The sequence below is a fragment of the Sparus aurata genome, chromosome 16 (genome assembly GCF_900880675.1).
Source record: "Sparus aurata chromosome 16, fSpaAur1.1, whole genome shotgun sequence".
In the NCBI taxonomy this organism is placed as follows: domain Eukaryota; kingdom Metazoa; phylum Chordata; class Actinopteri; order Spariformes; family Sparidae; genus Sparus; species Sparus aurata.
In genome coordinates, this window is record NC_044202.1 from 42501 (window position 1) to 62092 (window position 19592).

General features: G+C 43.9%; 1 protein-coding gene across 3 annotated transcripts in view; it reads left to right on the top strand.

The window, feature by feature from the left end:
* tecpr2 (tectonin beta-propeller repeat containing 2) overlaps positions 1 to 19592 on the top strand; it is a 38561-nt gene that overhangs the window by 4910 nt on the left and 14059 nt on the right. For all 3 annotated transcript variants that reach the window (XM_030443720.1, XM_030443719.1, XM_030443721.1), the window contains 21 exons: positions 1502 to 1642; positions 2613 to 2741; positions 2838 to 2969; positions 3512 to 3669; positions 6635 to 6788; positions 7276 to 7428; positions 7717 to 7849; positions 8345 to 8559; positions 8651 to 8864; positions 8993 to 9239; positions 9343 to 9568; positions 10312 to 10530; positions 10610 to 10677; positions 10790 to 10905; positions 11065 to 11238; positions 12536 to 12716; positions 15437 to 15578; positions 15700 to 15925; positions 17308 to 17397; positions 17525 to 17622; positions 17713 to 17848. In XM_030443720.1, coding sequence (XP_030299580.1) covers positions 1502 to 1642; positions 2613 to 2741; positions 2838 to 2969; positions 3512 to 3669; positions 6635 to 6788; positions 7276 to 7428; positions 7717 to 7849; positions 8345 to 8559; positions 8651 to 8864; positions 8993 to 9239; positions 9343 to 9568; positions 10312 to 10530; positions 10610 to 10677; positions 10790 to 10905; positions 11065 to 11238; positions 12536 to 12716; positions 15437 to 15578; positions 15700 to 15925; positions 17308 to 17397; positions 17525 to 17622; positions 17713 to 17848 — 3352 coding nt within the window. The remainder of the gene's footprint in view (positions 1 to 1501; positions 1643 to 2612; positions 2742 to 2837; positions 2970 to 3511; positions 3670 to 6634; positions 6789 to 7275; positions 7429 to 7716; positions 7850 to 8344; positions 8560 to 8650; positions 8865 to 8992; positions 9240 to 9342; positions 9569 to 10311; positions 10531 to 10609; positions 10678 to 10789; positions 10906 to 11064; positions 11239 to 12535; positions 12717 to 15436; positions 15579 to 15699; positions 15926 to 17307; positions 17398 to 17524; positions 17623 to 17712; positions 17849 to 19592) is intronic.

Below are 19592 nucleotides of genomic sequence, written 5' to 3' on the forward strand. Positions count from 1 at the left end.
TCCCCCTGCTTAAGCCAGTACATGTCCAGGCCCGTCTGAAGTTTGCTAGAGAGCATTTGGATGATCCAGAAGAGGATTGGGAGAATGTCATATGGTCAGATGAAACCAAAATAGAACTTTTTGTTAAAAACTCAACTTGTCGTGTTTGGAGGAGAAAGAATGCTGAGTTCCATCCAAAGAACACCATACCTACTGTGAAGCATGGGGGTGGAAACATCATGCTTTGGGCTGTTTTTTTGCAAAGGGACCAGGACGACTGATCCGTGTAAAGGAAAGAATGAATGGGGCCATGTATCGTGATCGTAATCTTCCATCAACAAGGGCATTGAAGATGAAACGTGGCCGGGTCTTTCAGCATGACAATGATCCCAAACACACTACCCGGGCAACGAAGGAGTGGCTTCGTAAGAAGCATTTCAAGGTCCTGGAGTGGCCTAGCAAGTCTCCAGATCTCAACCCCATAGAAAATCTTTGGAGGGAGTTGAAAGTCCGTGCTGCCCAGCGACAGCCCCAAAACATCACTGCTCTAGAGGAGCTCTGCATGGAGGAATGGGCCAAAATACCAGCAACAGTGTGTGAAAACCTTGTGAAGACTTACAGAAAACGTTTGACCTCTGTCATTGCCAACAAAGGGTATATAACAAAGTATTGAGATGAACTTTTGTTATTGACCAAATACTTATTTTCCACCATAATTTGCAAATAAATTCTTTAAAAATCAGACAATGTGATTTTCTGGATTTTTTTTTCTCATTTTGAGGTATACCTATGATGAAAATTACAGGCCTCTCTCATCTTTTTAAGTGGGAGAACTTGCACAATTGGTGGCTGACTAAATACTTTTTTGCCCCACTGTATGTACATATATATGTGTACCTATGTAGATATATGTGTATATATGTATATGTGTATATATACATACATATATATACATATATAAAATGTATAAGTCTGTCAGTAGACACACAGAAGCTACTGCGATGTAGAGAAAGGGTTAGACTTAGCACTCTGGTTGTGGTTCGAAGGAGTTTCCATATCAGAGTCGGGCTGTACCGCAGCCTTGGTAACCAGCTGTAACAGCGTTATTTTAGATCACACTGGCTTGCCTGGCATGACCCGCCCTACTCTGCCCCTGTGATTGGCTGCTTCCTGCCCGTTACGTAATGCGCATGTGCAGCTCTCACCAAAGATTGAACAGAGGTGAATGTCTCACTCCGTAGCTAAGCAAAGCATTCAAGACACAGTGAAAAGGGATGCTGCAGCAATGCACTATATGGAAATATTGTGTTTTTTTGAAAATGAGAGATACAACTGTTCTACCAGGACCCCCAAATAAAAGTATGAATCTGAACATGAGCATAATATGACTTGACTTTAAAGCCAAATACACAAACTCAAACCGTCAGCTTATCAAAATCCAACAGTCAAGACCAGATCACATCAAAGACAAAATATGATGATGATGACGATGATGATGAAGGCTCCTGCCTGTCTCCTGCAGGTGCAGCGTGGATTCCGGTCCGTCTTGGTCTACCTGACAGCTCTGGACAGCAGCAGTGACTTCCTGGCAGTCGGCAGCAGCATCGGGATGCTCTACCTGTACTGTCGCCGCCTCGCACATATGAACAAGTACAGCCTGGAGGTCAGAGCTCTTCTTCTTCTGTGGTGTTCATCAGTTGTACAGCTGAGTTCTCGGTAGAGCTGTCAGTGGTTATTCAAAGTTATTGATCATAGTGGGGACAAACATTAAAACTGTCATGAATTCAAACTATGCAGTCTTTAATTGGAGGGCGCTCTCAGCATTTACTATCTGCTCGACCTATTGCAGCTTTATCGATTTATCAGTAAACCCAGTTAATCAGTAATATTTAAGATTCATTTATCTGTCCCCCTGGAGATTTGTCTTGGACAAAAGGCTGCCACATGGCCATACATTTAATACTGTACACACACGATGATAGACAGCAGGACAGCCAGGATGACAGACACAGTCTCCAGGCACTTCATAACTTTGGAGGTCTGTACCCTATTTCTTAATGTTGCTGAAGTTTGTTGCTGTTCTGAGCATTATTTGTGGCTTTTTGATGGCAGTTTTATATTTGGACCCATTAACTGCAGTGTATTGTTGTCGTGCGGTCGTTTCTGAGGATGCTAAAACTACGTTAGCTAGCGGTCTGCTAACTTGATCTCTTGAGAGGGAGTCTAACACAGTTTCACGGTGTGTTAGACCATGGATTAAACTTACACCGGAATATCCCTTTAATTAACAACATACATATTTTGTAACCTTTTTAATAGGACATTAATTATCTGTTGGAATTAAACACTGACTATGTACTAACTAATAAAATCAACACAATATGTTACAGAAAGGTTTTTTATACAGTGAATACTGGTTAGTCTAGAACTTATTGTGAAAGGATGAACCTGAACGAGTAGAGCTGCAGAGCTTCTGTCTGTGTGTCTGTCTCTGCTCAGGTGATCAGTGCTGCATTCAGGTGATGTCCATAATGTTTGTGATTTTTTACCGCTGTTTGATTTTAAACACGTCTTTACAGACACAGTGTGACTTCCTGTGTGTGTGTGTGTGTGTGTGTGTGTGTGTGTTTCAGGGGAAGAGTGATGCGATCACAGCCGTGAAGCTGCTCAGCTGTTTTGATGATCTGGTTGCCGTGGGAACAGCATCTGGTCGAGTTGCAGTCTTCCAGCTGGTGTCTCCACTTCCTGGTCGCAACAAACAGGTGAGAACACGCCTGTCTGTCTCTCTGTAGTTGTAACACACCTGTCGGTCCCTCTGCAGTTGAAACACACCTGTCTCTCTATTTGTCTCCCTGCAGTTGAGGCGTTTCGACGTGGTCGGCCTCCATAAAGGTTCTGTAACATCGTTGGCGTGGAGCACCAACGGGATGAAACTCTTCTCCGGAGATGATAAAGGACGGGTGGTGTTCTCGTCTCTGGACCTGGACCAGGTGATATTTTAACCACACAAACTGATTTATGAGCCAATAATTTAGTGGAGGAATCATTTTGGTAGATGATAGTTAAATATCCCTGTTATCGTATCCCTTCACCCAACACACATATTTTAAAATCTGTTTTAATAAGCTGTAACTTTAAAAAGCAGAGAAGTTTCACATTTGAGTTGCTGGAGCTCAGATGAAGACACTGCTGACACAGAGCCTTAAATATCATGCAAAGGTCCACATTAATTAAATTTTTTGCTGTACAAATGTTCATGAGAACAGTTGAGACGTCACCTCTCTTTGTAAAACAATCAAAGTCGAGCGTCATGTCTGATATGTTGAAATGTGCAGCACAGAGGACAGGAGTTCATCAGGCAGTCAGGATCTGTAGCCTTCACTCATGTCTCTGTCTTGTAGACAGCTCCCTCTGATGGAATCAAGTTGAATAGCAATGCAGACTCATTGTAGCAGTCAATTAATTGATGATTGGTGATTGTTGAAGATTACATGATACACACCAACCTGACCTTGTGTGTGTGTGTGTGTAGGGTGTGTGTAAACCCCTGCTTCTGTTGGAGGAGTCCTCAGGTGTGGTGCAGATGGAGTACAGGCACCAGGTGCTGTTGGTCTCAACACAGCAGAGATCTCTGCTTTACTGCACACAGAAACGGGAAGTCCAGCAGCTCGGCACCAAGCCACGCAAGAGGTAAACACTAGGGATGTTCCGATCAGGTCTTTTTTACCCCGATCCGAGTCCTTTAATATTTAGTATCTGCCGATACCGAGTCCCTAACTGATACTTATTATTTTTTCCTGAATAATACAGCTGCATTAAGTAACAAAGTCCCTGCATCCAAGCTGTTCCTTAATATCTTTTTATGTTGTTGAAACAAAATCTATACTTTCATACGGCTTTTTCTTATTCTGCATATGCTGTTGCAACATTGGCCTCCACCTTCCTGGTGTTAGCAGATGAGTGTGTGACGCTGCACTGTGACAGCAGACCCTCGTGTACAGCCAGCTGAAGTGTGTGTGACGCAGCCCACGCTTGGTGCCTCCATATCATCCACTGCTTTTTACATATTCCTTACATTGTCACGTAAAATGATGTGGACGCGTTGCTCGTCTATTTCACAGCGTTCAGCATCTCCTCGACTGTCTGTTTTACATGCTCTGCTGTATGAGACCCACCAAACTAGTGCGCATACCGCCATGTTTTGATTGATTGATTGATTGATTGATTGATTTTTGGATTCAAAGACAAAGAACATAATCCAAAGAATAACATGTTAAAGTGATAACATACCACAACATGGTCCTCGGTGTCAACACATAAGACACAAAGACACAGAAACAAGAACACTGACATACTATCAGACAAAATCCAAAGAAAAAACAAATTACTAAAAGTTATGAGAAAATAAAATGCATATCTAGTAAAAGTCTAGTTGTAACTCGAGAGTGGAGTCAATGTGATGTAATGCAGAGATGGTAGAGCATACCAGGGATTCAAAAACTCCAGATGACAAATAAAACCCTGATCCTCTACCATGGAGAAGAGCTGGTTACCCAGAGCGATTAATTTAATGACCTCTGTAATATTTGTGGCGATATCGCTGTCTTGAAAATATTTCTGTCCTTTTGAAAGTATCCGCGAGTGTTTGCTGCTTCGTGTCTTTGCCTGTATTTCTTGAGTGAACTCATATTTTTTGAGGTTTTTTTTTTTCAAGTATTTTTTTGGCCTTTTTTAAGGCTTTATTGATAGTACAGCTGAAGATTAGACAGGAAGTAGGATGAGAGAGAGAGGGACAGTGACACGCAGCAAAGGGACCCTCGCTGCAGCGAGGACAAAGCCTCAGCACATGGGACGCTGCTCTACCAACTGAGCTAAACGGCGCCCCTGAGTGTTTGTTTGTTATGTGCTGTATCAAATGTGTAGTATTAATGCAGCTCTTTTGTTGCCCCTCATGAAACGGTTGTACTGCAGATGTTGCATGTCGCTGCTGGACTGCTTCCACTTTCTACTTAAAGTTATTTCCACTCTGCAGACATTTGATCCACAGGTGTGCCAGAATAACGCTACATGAGCGGCTGAGTTCTGTCCCAAATTATGCTCTGATGTAAAAAAAAACAATCGGGCTTGGGTCCACGTGCAAAATTACCATACCGATCAGTGGAAAAATGCCCATATCGGCCCAATCTGGGTCCTGCAGATTGGCTCGGGACATCCCTAGTAAACACACTACACATGTGACACACTACACACAACACATGATAAGCACATTTTATTTAGTGAGTGTTGTAAATGTAATAAACCTGCTGAGAACGCGCAGTTAGAAAAGAAATGACAGGCTGGTTATATTCGGTCTGTGCTTCATGTTGGTCTGTATTTAATGCAAACACACAGGGCCGTTTCTGACATTTCGGGGGCCCTATGCAAGATGCTGTTTGGGGGCCCCTATTTTGTCAAACAACGATGGATAGATTCCTAACCCTTTTACTAATCCACAAAGATGCAGCAATCTATTACATTTTAAGAGGAAAACAGGCTAGAGTCATGAAAACCTTTCAAATTAAAATCAAACATCTTATTTCGACCCACCCAGGCTGGTTGAACTTATAGAAGAACATGATAATACAAGGTGAACGATGGGGATCCTCTATATAAATGAAACTGATGCAGTGTTCCTAACTATAAATATTAATATAAAATTAAAAAAACACAAACCCCAAAATATGATAAATAAATAAATCATTAAAGTTGGACATACAACGCACAAAAATTAGGCTATTACTTAGAATGAAAACACAATTAGCCAGCATCCATATCACTATGCAAACAATAAAACCAAAAAACCAAAAAGAATAATACTAATGTTGAGGTGCTGAAGGCGGCCATGCTGCTTCCTGGTCCGGTGGTGCTGAAGGCGGCCGGACTGCTTCTTGGTCTGCGGCTCCAAATTCTTTCAGAATTTCTCCTGCGAAGACAAAACTCCTCAGGTTACCAAGCAGTAGATCTTAAGCAAATATTCATACCATATAATTGAGTTATGTTGCACTAATGCAGAAATTCATGATCTGTTTTTATATTAAACATTGTAATATTCAGCACAGTGTCCCTTTAAAGCATGAACCCAGTTTCAAAGTTGTGACTTTTAGGCAGTTTTAGACACATTTTACTTGTTAGAGTTATAAACGAAGATAAATGACTGATGAGCACTTTGTGATACTGAAGGAATATTTTTGTGTATATTTCACAGGTATTACAAAGTGGACTACTTGTGCCTGACTGATGATCTGGTCTTAACCTTAACTAACAGTCTGATGAATATGTTAGTTTTGATGCCATGTTAATTCCACCGTCATTCTCCCCACTAATGTGAATGACTGGTACCCACTCAACTCAACTCTACTCGCATCGCCTCGCCTCACTTAGTGGTACCCTAGGCTTCAGGACCAAGGTCCAGATCCACAACCCCTCGGTTTAATAGATATTCAAACACATGCTTACTGTACACAGTGACAACAGTGGGTGTGGTATTAAAACATGTTGATGGTAGTTTTATAGGATGAGTAGACATTGATAGTAGTTGTCTGTGACAGTATTAGTGCACGTTGAGGGTGGTTATACCTTGTTGTAGTACTAACAGTTTGTCTGGTGTTGGTCGCAGCAGCGGCAGGTTCGGCGCCTGCTTCCTGCCGGCTCTCTGTAAACAGAGCGATCTTCAGGTGTTTGCTGCTCGACCTGGACTCAGACTGTGGAGGTCTGACATCAGGGGACAGGTGGAGGACACCCGGCTGCTCAAACCTCTCTTCAACTCACAGGTACACTGGGAACGCCGGGAACACACTGCTATCACATACCTTCAGGACTGGTACTACTACAGCATGAGAGTTTATTTCCACCTGCCCAATCAAAATCAGTGATCTAAAACGGGGCAGATCTGATTTGAAACCATAAAGATGGCTGCCAGAGAAAAGTCTAGAATAGAACAAATATAATATTTGTACATGTAACTCAGTGAATTAAGAGTTGCTGTTGGCTGGTTGATTTGAGACTAATTTACATTTGGTGATGGCAGCTGACTGCAGCTGCTAACAGAGATAGATACGTGTACGGCTACTTGCTGCTTGCCACTGCTGATGTTACTGCAGTAAGAGTGCTACACTTTGTACTCAGCAGCCTTTCTTGTACTTGTCCAGTGAGTGGAAACATTTAGCTGTTTTATGCATATTCATTACAAAAGAAAATGGCTGGTAAAAATCACAAATATGTTCTCTACCTGCCTGTCTGTCTACCTGTCTGACTCAGATTCCTCAGTTTGAATTATTTCCTCGTCCTGATCCAATTGGAGCTTACCGTCCCGCAGACAGACAGCTTGGTCTGCTCAGCTGTGTCCTCAGAGAGGGCTGGATCCTCAGCTGGAATGAGTACAGCATCTATGTCCTCGACTGTCTTAACGAGGTAACAGGTCTCTTCTGTTGGCACAGTTCAGGTTAATGAGGTTCTACTAGCAAACTGTAACAACAACCTACAGTCCTCTGTTGACAGGTACCTCTGTGTATTAGACTGGCACCACAGCCATCCAAATATTGAAATATAACACAAACATTTGTGTATTTTCATTGATTCATGTTGATATTACGTGAATGTTTTTGTGTGAATGATGATGTGTGAATTTTCTGAATGTTGACATTGTATGAAGTCTTATGTTGTGTGCTATCTGATCAGTTTTGTGTTTGGTGCTGCAAGGTGATAATCGGAGCCTTGGAGAGCAGTGGAGATATCGTGTCAGTGTCGTGTTGCGACAACGAGATCTTCATCCTAAAAGGAGACAGAGACATCATCCGTCTCTCCAACAGCCCTGAGGGACTGGCCTCCAACTGTGAGTACGAACACTACTGCTAATACTAAGGTGTTGCATGTGACTTAGCCACTCCTGAGTAGAACGTAGTACATGAGTGAGAGTGAAGCAGTACCACAGTCCATCAGGTCCACTGTAACACATTTTGATTTGATTTCTCACAACCATCAACTGAACATTTCTTCCTTTAAAGTTTAACATCTAAAAAATGAATTGATTAATAAAACTTCATCCGACTGCAGCACTTACATTTCAACTGGCTTCTTTTTCTTCTTTCCCACCTTCTTCTTCCTCTTCTTCTTCCTCTTCTTCTTCTTCTTCTTCTTCTTCCTCTTCTTCTTCTTCTTCTTCTTCCTCTTCTTCTTCCTCTTCTTCTTCTTCTTCTTCTTCTTCCTCTTCTTCTTCTTCTTCTTCTTCCTCTTCTTCTTCTTCCTCTTCTTCTTCTACTTGTTGTTACAGCTCATGAAGACTAGTTATGTTGCTGATGTTTTTAACCTGTCCTTCTTTCTTCTTCAGTGTCGGAGCTCTCTGTCCGTCTCTCCTCACCTTTGACCACACCCAGCATCCTCCCACCAACCGGATCAGTGGAAACAGCTCAGCCAATCAGAACCATGGCTATCATCGTAGAGGGAGGAGGGAGGGAAGAGGGGGGAGGAGGATGGGAGAGACACAGTGAGGAGGGAGAAAAAGAAGAAGAGGAGGACGTGGAGGAGGCAGAGGAGCAGCACGAGGTGACTGACTAGTTTAACTGGATGACACACTCAGTTCGGACTGGTTAACTTACCTGTTAGTGTGTCATGTGATCTGTTACACTCTGTCCAGGTGATGGAGCAGCAGTCTGGTTTATTCACCAGCGGCTCTCGTAGTCGCAGCAGCTCCGTCACTTCCTGGGACAGTCTCCATGGAAATGGCTCTGTGACCACTTCATGTGAGCAGAGCTCGAGACGCTACAGCGCCCCCCTGGGTCAGGGCGAGATGCAGCAGGAGCTGGTGGTGAAAGCCATCAGAGTGAAGAAGAAGAAGAGGAGACGACAAGGCAAGGACACATTTAGGCTGAAAGACAGACAGCTAGACAGGCTGAGAGGCAGGCAGACAGGCTGAGACACAGACTAAGACATGTTAAGACAGGTACTCTGAATGTTTCTTTATACTCTCCGTCCTCAGACAGCAGCAGTGGGAACCGTCAATCTGAGAGCAGCTGCTCAGATTCCATGTTTGTAGTCCAGGATGGCAGCTGTAGCGACGGAGGAAGTGGAACTCCACTGAGTGACCGAGCCTCCCTCATCGGTCTGGACCTCCAAAACCAGGACTCCCCTGAACAGGACCAGGACTCACAGGAGGCATGGTCTGGGGGTTCAAATAGAGAAATAAAGGATAGAGAGAAGGTGGTGTCTTCCTCCAACCAGTCTGGGTTAGTAACTGAAGAACAGCTGACAGAAAAATTATCTTTATGTCTCATCCTTGTTTCCTGCTCCCACTGATCGTTTGTCTTCTCCTTCTTTTTGTTGTCTCAGCTCCTTCCTCCCTCCAGGATCCCTGATCTTCCATGGTCCCGAGAACCAGCTGAAACCAGGTGCAGAGACAGAGGTTGTCCCCCCAACCCCGGATGTGGATCTGCTGCTGGAGTGCACCTTCTCCTACATGCAAAACACTGATGAGAATGATGGACAGGAGCTGCAACCAATGGAGGAGCAGGAGGAAGAGTTTCTGAGCCCTCTGATTGGACCAGAGGAAGAAGAGGTGCTTATATGAGCTTATATGTACACAAACTGACATTAGAATAGAACTAAATTCGTTTGAATTTAAAAGTAAGAGGGAAACTCTGGCATCTGGCCTGAGTACTGTACAGTTCTGGTCTTTGCACCTTTGGACCTGAATGGTCTTTAGTCAAACACCAGGTATTCCTTCCCATTGTCAAAACATTTTCTAGCTAGCAACGTACCTGCCTGGTTGTTCCAACTGGGTGGTCTCAGCCTGAACCAGACAGAGCTTGCGCTGCTGTTGATTTTACTCTCACCAGAACTGACACCAGTGGCTTAGATTAAGGCAGACTTCTACCACTAGTCTCTGCACCTCTACAAATAGTCCCCAGAGCTCTACAACTTGTCCTCTGACCTCTATAACTAGTCCTCAGACCTGTACAACCAGCTCCTAAACCTCTACAATAAGACTGGAGAATTAAATTGGTATGCATGTTTTGATGGTGGTGGAAACTGGAGCACCCAAACTTAACCAACCATAGGAAACATAGGAGCTTCTTGCTGTGAGGCAACAGTGCTAACCACTGCACCGCCTCTTCACATTACACAAGAGAGATACCAAGACACAATGACTCTTGTTTTGAATTTCTGAAATATAAAAGACTCTTTTGTATCTTTTGTAGCTTCCACCTTAAACAACTCTTCGTCTTGTTCTTGTTTTTAACTAAAGCAGTGGCCAAATGAATGTGCCTAAATCTAATGCTTCTCTGTATTTGTGTACAGAGTGATGACCTGATGCCTCCTGCTGGTCTGACAGACCAGATGTTTTACTCCACTGTGTCCAGTCTGGACAGAAAACCCAGTATGTCCAGTGATGAAGAGGGAGACATCTACGGTCACACTGTGCCTGCTGACGCCCTCAACTGTCCACCCAGTCAGACAGAGAAGACAACAGGCAGAGACCAGGACATTCAGGACAGAGACACACTCAAACCTGAGCAGGTGAGACACACACACACCTGAGCAGGTGATTCTGTCAGCAGGTGCTATATAAATCTGTTTGTATCTTATCTCTTTCTAGTTGGCAGAAAGCTGGATGGGATATTCAGGACCAGGATGTGGAATACTGAGCCTTCAGGTGACTGACAGGTGGGTGGTCAGTTTACTGTCATGTGACTACAGTATGACCTGTGGGTTTCAGGTCTGTTGTTTGGGCATAAAGGACTGCGGACAGGTGGCTGACATGTGTTGTGTGTTTCAGGTTTGTCTGGTGTCTGGATTTTAAAGGAGGACTGTTCTGCAGCACACTTCCTGAAACTGGACTGAACTGGCAGCGCTTTGAAGACAATGTACACCAAATGGCGTTATCTCCTTCAGGTGAGTTACTGACATCACACCTGACAGATCCTCTGTTCATGTGTTGTAAACAACAGCTACCTGCTGTTAATAATGTCAAACTGGCATCTTTAGTCCCATTTACTGCAGCATTGTAGCATGTAGCATTAGTTGGATACTAACTGATGCAAACTCCTTCAGGTAATCTGCTGTGGAAGGTAGAGCAGAAGAGCATGACAGCATTTGCTTGTGCAAAAGTATCAGTTAAAGGCAAACGTCATTGGTACAAAGCTGTGGAGCAAACGGGATTTGTGGCTCTGAGTGACGACTCCGCCTGGATCATCAGGACCAACGGAGACCTATACCTGCAGACAGGTAAGTACCTGTCCGTCTGTCATGTATATATTCTATTTTGCATTTCTTCTAAATTTGAAACCTTTTTTTTCACTACAAATGATAACCTCAGTTTAACAGTTTGAGTGAATCTTGGAAAAATTACCACGAATGTTGAAATATCTCAGTACTTTCTGCTCTGATGGCAGCATGCACTCAAGGTGCATGGACTCCACAAGTTACAGTGAAACACACTGTAAGCTTTGTGGAACACTTAAATCATACTGCAATAACATGAGTCAGCAGGTTTTACGCTGACTTGTTGAGGAGACATATGACTATATCACTCCCCCAAACACTACTGCACCTGGACCAACGGAGACCTCTACCTGCAGACAGGTAGACAGGTATTAGTTTCGGTAGGTAGTAGTTTTGGTTCCTGTTTTGCTGCCGGTTCAGTGTCCGAGCTTCAACCCGTTTGATTTTGAGCCAACAGGCTTTATCCAGTGTAACATGCTGATTTTGTATTCTGCTGTATGAAGCCTCACTTTGATCCGCTGCACCTGTTTCACCTGTTTCTGTATTAACAAGGCTTTGAATGTGAAACATTATCCGCAGGCCCACACGGATTCTGTGTGACAAGAATCTGATGACACCGGCAGATCTTCAGCAGATTTTAAATGAGTAGATTTGCTGCTTGTAAAACTCAGAACATTAACACGTCTCAACATGTTGGGACAGTTGTGTATCTTACTGTTAGCATTAAGATCACAGTTAGTAGGGCAGTGTGACAGTATGTCAAAAAATGTGATGTACTGCTGAAGAACAAAATAAAAAATAATGTATCATGTCTATTCATTTTTGCTCAGAAACAATCTTGTTATCTCAAATAAATAATATCAAGTAAAAAAATATTTAGCTGAATTCCACAGATTATCATTCTGGATATGGGACGACTTGAACTGCTTTCTCCAGTTTCACTCATTTTCATGTTAAACTTTAGAAGAAGAAAAGTTCAGTTGATAAATGAAAACACAACGTAGCACAGTTGACCTGATGAACTCTAGTGCTGCTGTCATTCATGGCTCTCTTTATGTCCATCTTTGTCACATTGGAGTCTTGTGCCACAACTAATGATGAAAATCGTATTATGGGCCTTCAACTCATATCAAACTCATTATTAAATTGACCAAACCTCATATCCCATCAGTCCCTGTGGCAGACTAGAACACACTGGACTATATATAATGTGTAGTAGGACCTTTACCATACTGGAGGGGTTAAAGGACTTTGTGTTTGCTGTTTGTACTAAGGTGTGTCATCTCTGTGTGTCCTTCAGGTCTGAGTGTGGACAGGCCCTGTGCTCGCTCAGTGAAGGTGGACTCACCCTGTGTGTTCAGCCAGGTGTGTGTGAGAGGAGGCGTAGTCTGGGCCCTGAGTGAACACAAAGCTTTATTCTACAGAGAGGGACTGAACAGCTACTGCAGTGAAGGAGAGGGCTGGAAGTACGACACCGTCAGGTAGTGCTACTAATGTAATACTACTGTAATACTACTACAATACTACTCGAATACTGCTATATTTTTTTGATTGATTGATTGATTTGGATTCAAAGACAGAAAACATAATCCAAAGGATAAATCCAAAGGATAACATGTTAAAGTGATAACACTTATTTCCAACATTGTCCTCGATGTCAACACATAAGACACAGAAACAAGAACAGTGACATACTAACAGACACCATCAAAAAAAACAAAATTACTAAAAGTTATTAGAAAATAAAATACATATCTAGTAAAAACATAAATAGACTTCGACAACTTTATTAATCCTTTTGGGAGGTTCCCTCAAGGAAATTGAAACTCCATGTCACACACAGCACTGTTACACACATATAGAGGATCAAGAAATAAAAGACACCAAAGTACCCGACACCCATATAAAGATATAAAATAAATATAATATACTAAACATAGACATATGTATATAATAAATATAACACGTTAATATGAATATCTATATATATAGGTATAAGTAGTATAAATAATATAATATAAGCAGTATAAGTAATATATAGTATATACAAAAAAAAACAAAAAAAAAAAAAAAATATATATATATATATATATATATATATATATATATATATATATATATATATATATATATATGAAATAAATATACATATGTACATATAAGGGCAAGCATAGACATGACTCATCACACCTTTGTCACCTTTGTTGTAAGGTGAGGTGCAGCAAAGCATGATGGAAGATAATAGGGGTGTAACGGTACTCAAAAGTCACGGTTCGGTACGGACCTCGGTATGGGGGCCACGGTTCGGCACGGGTTCGGTACAAGGTAAAAATAAAAACATGTAAAAGACTAGCTTTTTTTCATTTATTTTGACCAGACACCAATTGACTGCAAAATAAAAAAAACATCTCCTGTTATAAAAGTAAAAAATAAATGGAATAAAACATAAAACAAATGTATTAGGAGGGTTCTCGTTCTCATTCTGTTAATGAGATACTTTAATACTTGAAGCCAGGCTCCTGTACTACGGCATGAGGGTGCACAGATGTTGATATGTATATGCAAATTGCTTCTGTGATGTTGTTGGGACTGTCAGTGTTAATGTCAAGAGGTGGATTAAAAGCAGCGGGGATAAGTTGTTGCACCAAAGACGTTTTTTTCCTCACACCAGTGACAGATATGTCGGGGTGATGCCGTCTTATGTGGGTTAGCATGTTTGAGGTGTTGACAGCAACATACCGCACCTCCGTCAAACATCTCCGGCAGACAGTCTGTCTGTCCTCCACTCGCGTACGGCGTGCCATCACCATTGCATTGTACTGGGAAGCCAAAGTGCTCAGCTGACAGCTGATTTGAATAAAGCCAGCGGCTCCTCCAACTCCACACTGTCCATCACTTTACTTCTTCGTCCTGTTTTTTGTGACTACTTCTTCTTCTTCTGTAATGACCTTTCTGGCAGCTTTTAGGCTCATTACCGCCACCTGCAGTAAAGTGAGGACTCGAGGACTCACTCAGACGTATTCGTCGTATGACTGCATGCACCGAACTGTGACGCCCGTACCGTGACGGCACGGGACGAATATACCGTTACACCCCTAGAAGATAAAACATCACACTGGCAAGGGTTGTGCAGGCAAAAACACAGCAGGACTTTTATTTATATTCTCAAAACAAACAAAGAAACAAACTTTTCTTACTCTGCTTCAGACCATTCTGGTTGCTCTCTTTCCAAGAAAAAAAAACTCTTCGCCCTCTCCCATTCCACTCACATATGTAGCGGGAGAGTCCGCCTTTCTAGTTCAACTGGCCTATCAGGGCAGTTCTCTATAATGGAGAGTTGAAAGGTTCACAAGGCATATACATGATTTTCTTTCACTTGCTCACACTAACAAGTTGTAAAGTAATTCTTTCTTAGACTAAGATACCTATTGCACATTCAAAACAAACAAATGATTTGTACTTTATTCAGTATTTATCATAATTACCTGTCATGACATCACACATTATCCAATTGAAACTGAGAACATGCCTTCTCATACTCCACATAAAAAGGCTACTGCTGAGGTGCGCTTCCTCTTTCCACACCAGCACAAGATGGCTGCCACAAAGGACTCTAACTCTGACAAGTTATTACTGTGATTACAAAAGTCTTTTATATACATTTGAGAAATCAACTTAAAGTACAATTCTTTGTATATAGCAAAAAAACAAACAATAAACAGAAAACTGTTGTCTTTCCACCTTTCTGAACAAAAAATGGGTTAGCAACTAGTGAGGGAGCTGGTGCTTCATCACAACCTTGTCCCATAAAAAGGCCTTAACCTGATTTCTAAAAGACCGTCGAGAATTTAAAAGTTTGGTTACAGGTGGCAAACTGTTCCATAACAGGATACCAGTGTAAAAAAAGGTGCTTGTGGCTGCATTTTGAACTCTGGGTACAGTATAATACTACTGTGATACTGCAGCGAGGGAAAGGGCTGGAAGTACCACACTGTCAGGTAGTGCTACCACTGTAATACTACTGTTATACTACTGTATACTGCAGTGAGTATTGTTAGATCACACTCAAAGGATGTTAGCATTGTTAGCATATTCCATTAAATAAGTGGGACTTTTAGCTATATTAAACTGACAGAGGACAGATGATCCATCTAATGGCTGAGGATTTATTGATCACTGATTAAACTGTTTCTGATTACAGTGAGGCTCAGGGTCTGGAGTTGATGTGCGTTGCCCTGGGAGACGGTGGTACGGCCTGGGCGCTGGACGCCAGCGGCAGCCTGTGGTTCAGAACTGGTATCAGCTCGTCCAGACCGCAAGGAGACGATGACCACTGGTGGCAGGTAGATAAAGAAAACCTGTCTGTTCCTATCTCAATCTCTCTATACTGTCTGTCTCTGACCTGTCTGTCTCTGACCTGTCTGTCTCTGACCTGTCTGTCTCTGACCTGTGTGTCTTTATCAGATCAGTATTTCAGACTACGTGGTCTTCGATCAGGGGAGTCTGTTTCAGACTCTGCTGCAGGCCACTCAGAGTGTTGCCACGGTGACAAGGGCACCGGTGGAGCGGGTGGTGGCTTTCCTGTCACAGTACTCTCAGTGCCAGCCAAGTCTGGTCAGTGCCAACGCCAGCGGAGTCTGGGTCGCCTCGGGACGGAACCAGCTGCACCTGGCTCGTGGCAGCCTTGTGGGTCAGTGGAGACCAGATAACTTTAGAATACTGCAGTACTGTGCAGTAAACTACCGTGATGTACTCAGGGCTGTAAACTAACTTTTTGGCTCACCTGCCAAGGGGACCGGTAGATGAAAGAATCTACCGGCCAAGTACATTTTTTACCGGCCAAATAATAAATTGCCTCTTTTTGTTGCATATACATCTGTTTCAGTACTTTTCATGGAGATAACAGTATTATGTAGCAATACATGCTTAGAAAAGAGGCCAAAGCATTATTTAGAAATACATTTTAATATTATTAATTAAATTTCATAACATTGCTTTTCTTTGGCGGGTGTCTGGCAGACGGAGCAAAACATGACACCCGTCGAGTCGTCGTACTGAAGCCATTCCCTGTCAGTCTTCCACTTCTCACTGAACCAAATTGCTGCGCTCGAATCACAAGCCCTTTTTAGATAGAAAAGGCGGCACATTTGCTCCAAGGTAAGAGCAGCAATTTGCCGGCCAATCTTTCTAAAACGGAGGTGTAATATTCCTCCTTCTCCAAAAGCCGCCTCTGAGGTAGGCGTAAACATGTGACGTGACGTGAAGCTCGAAGTTGGGCTGTGAACAGTGACAACGAATTTGTCTTCAAAATAAGAGCTTTACATTGCACCCTATCGGAGTTTAGAACTGGTTTCTTAGCGGGGGGCTCTTAATTTGAAAGTAGCGACTGTTCCTTCCTTGCCGCTACAACAACAAGCTAACACAACCAAACAGCTACAGAGACCGAGGAGACGCTAGCATCTCCTGGATCTCAGCGGCTGTCCAGTTGTTCATCTTAATGTCCGCAGATGAAGTGATGGACTGGTTTTAAAACTCCTCGGTTGTGGGTTGCACAACAGTGCAGGTCATTGACACCTCCGCCCATCTCACCCCCGGCTGGCATTTTTTGGGAAATAAGTGTACCCTCCGAGGCGGAAAATCGGTGGACCAAAACAGACGCCCAATTTGCCGGCCTCTGTCTAAAACCGCTGACCGAGCTGCCAAAAGGACGGGCAAATTGGCGGCTTGGTGCTCTGTCTAAAAATGGCTACAGTCACTGCGCCAAACTTTTAAAGAGCGGTGACGCTCACGCTACGTTGCTTCTGAGGGGAACTATTTTATACAGCGGTGACGTCAGGGGAGCTACTTCAGTGCGACACACAACAAATCACCGGTTAAGCACTAATGTTTGCTGCCGTCATAATTTATCACTTTACAGCTACTACAATGTTTACCCGCCCCGTGGCATGTATCCCTCCAAAATTAAGTCGCCAGGGGAATATTGTAGTCGCATTTGGCGAGTGGCGACCGCTAGTTTACAGCCCTGGATGTACTGTGTATTTCAGCCATCAGTTTTCTGTTTTTGTTTATCAGGAACTTTCTGGCAGAATGTTGTTCCCAGAGGAACTGTCTCCGCCACCAGGTGGACCTTCATCACATCTTCAGCTGTTCCTCACAGAGAAGGTAACACACCTGTTCTCTACACCCTCCCACACTGATCATCAGTCTACCTCAGTGTCTCACCTGATGATCAGTCTACCTCTATGTCTCACCTCATCATCAGTTTACCTGTGTCTCATCTGGGTCTTAGGTACGTTCCTATGGTTGGCTCAGAGCAGGAAGGATCTGTTTTGTGTTTGGGACCAGGATGGAGAGCTCCGCCCCTCCTCTGTCCCTTTACCAACTGAGGTAAACACACCTGTCTCTGGTTTGTTTTCAGTCAGAAGGTCTCCCTCTTTGTTCTGCTGATGTTCTGCTGTGTTCTACCTGTGTGCACAGGTGGAGCTGACTCACCTGTCTGCCTGTCGCGATGCTCTGTGGGGTTTGGACACTCATGGCCGAGTCAGTATTCGCACACTGTCTCCATCCTGTCCTGTTGGACTCCACTGGACCCCCCTGGACCTGAGCCAGCTTGGTACGTACCTGTCATCCAGGTGGACAGTGTGTAGCAGTGGCGCTCTAGATTACATGGCATTCATCTGTGTGACACTTTTATCCAAACCCACTTATAATAAGTAGATTCAACCATGATGATACAACAAAAGACTGAAACTATCAAGCAGGTACATCGGACAGGTGGTTTTCAGTCTGAACAGGTGAGTTAGATAGATGGCTAACGCTGGCTAATGGCACCAGGTAGGAATGATTTCCTGTGCTGCAGTGGGGTTGAATTAGTGTGTTACTGAAGCTGCTCTTTAGCTTGTCCAGAGTTTTGTGGAGGGGGTGAGAGGCATGGTCCATGATTGCCAGCAGTTTTGCCAGCATCCTGTCCTCCACCACCTCCACCAGGGTGACAAGCTCAGAGCCAACAACAGACCCTGACTTTTTGAGTTTATTCAGTCTGTTTGCGTCCTTCACTTTGATGCCTGCACCCCAAGACACCACAGTGAAGAAGATGGTGCTCGTAACAACAGACTGATAAAACATCTGGAGCATCCGCTTACAGACATGAAAGGACTTTATAAACTGCCTCCATGTTTGTAGTCCACTACAGTTTACTGTCCAGCACCACACTCAGGTATTTTTAAGAATCCACAATGTCAACATCCGTCCCACTGATGCAGACTGGAGAGGGCGGGGCTTATTTCTCCTGAAGTCCACCACCATCTTTTTTGTCTTTGCCACGTCCAGGTCCCTGAACCCATGTTCCCCCCTGTCCCTCTACGCGCCCCACAATGGCCGCGTCATCAGAGAATTTCTGCAGATGACTCTTAAAGTCTGCAGTGTAGTTTGTGTAGAGGAAGAGGAGACAGCACAGTTCCCTGAGGGGCACCGATGTTGCCGATCAGTCGGTCAGACACACAGTTCTGTAATCTCACATACTGCGGTCTGCCCGTCAGATAGTCATCGACCCGTGTGACGAGGGGAGAATCCACCTGCATGTTCTCCAGTTTGGCCTTCAGCAGACTAGACTGGATGGTGCTGAAGGCGCTGGAGAAGTGTAAGGACATAACAGGGACCAAAAGGAGTAGGCTTCCTGCAGCAGGTAAGTTATTGCATCATGGACCCCAACATGGGGCTGATATGCAAACTGTAGGGGGTCCTTTGATGGACACACTGGGGGGTCTGAGGTGTGCTAGAACCAGCCTCTCCAGGACCTTCAAGATGTGGGATGTCTGGACTTTTTTGGGAACTGGAACGAGGCAGGAAGTTTCCCAAAGCACTGGCACTCTCTGAAGATGCAGGGTTTTCCCTGCCATTATACGGCTTAGGCGCGTCGCCCAAGCGTTTTTGCCTCCCGCCTAAGCAGGGTTCTCCCCAGACGGTGGAACAGCGGCGCTACGCCGCTATACCGCTAGGTCAGCGGCGCTATACTCCGCGCACGACGGTGACGAGCGTCCGTTCCCCGGCTGACGGCGATGATCGTCCGTCCGTCCCCCGGCTGACAGAGTTGATGACCGTCTGACGTTGACGAGCGTTCGTGCGGGTTGCTGGTAACCCAGGGTTTGTTGTTTGGGTAACAGTGGACCTCTTTAGTGGGGATGGTGTTGTCCATGCAGAACCCAATGTAATCAGAGATGCAGTCAGTAAGGCCGTAAATGTCATCGCCGTGTAGTTTGTAGAGTGCATCCCAGTCAGTGGCTTCCAGGGTGCCCTGCAGTGATTCCAGGGCCTCGGGAGACCATTTCCTCACAGTCCTCACTGTCACTGGTTGCTGC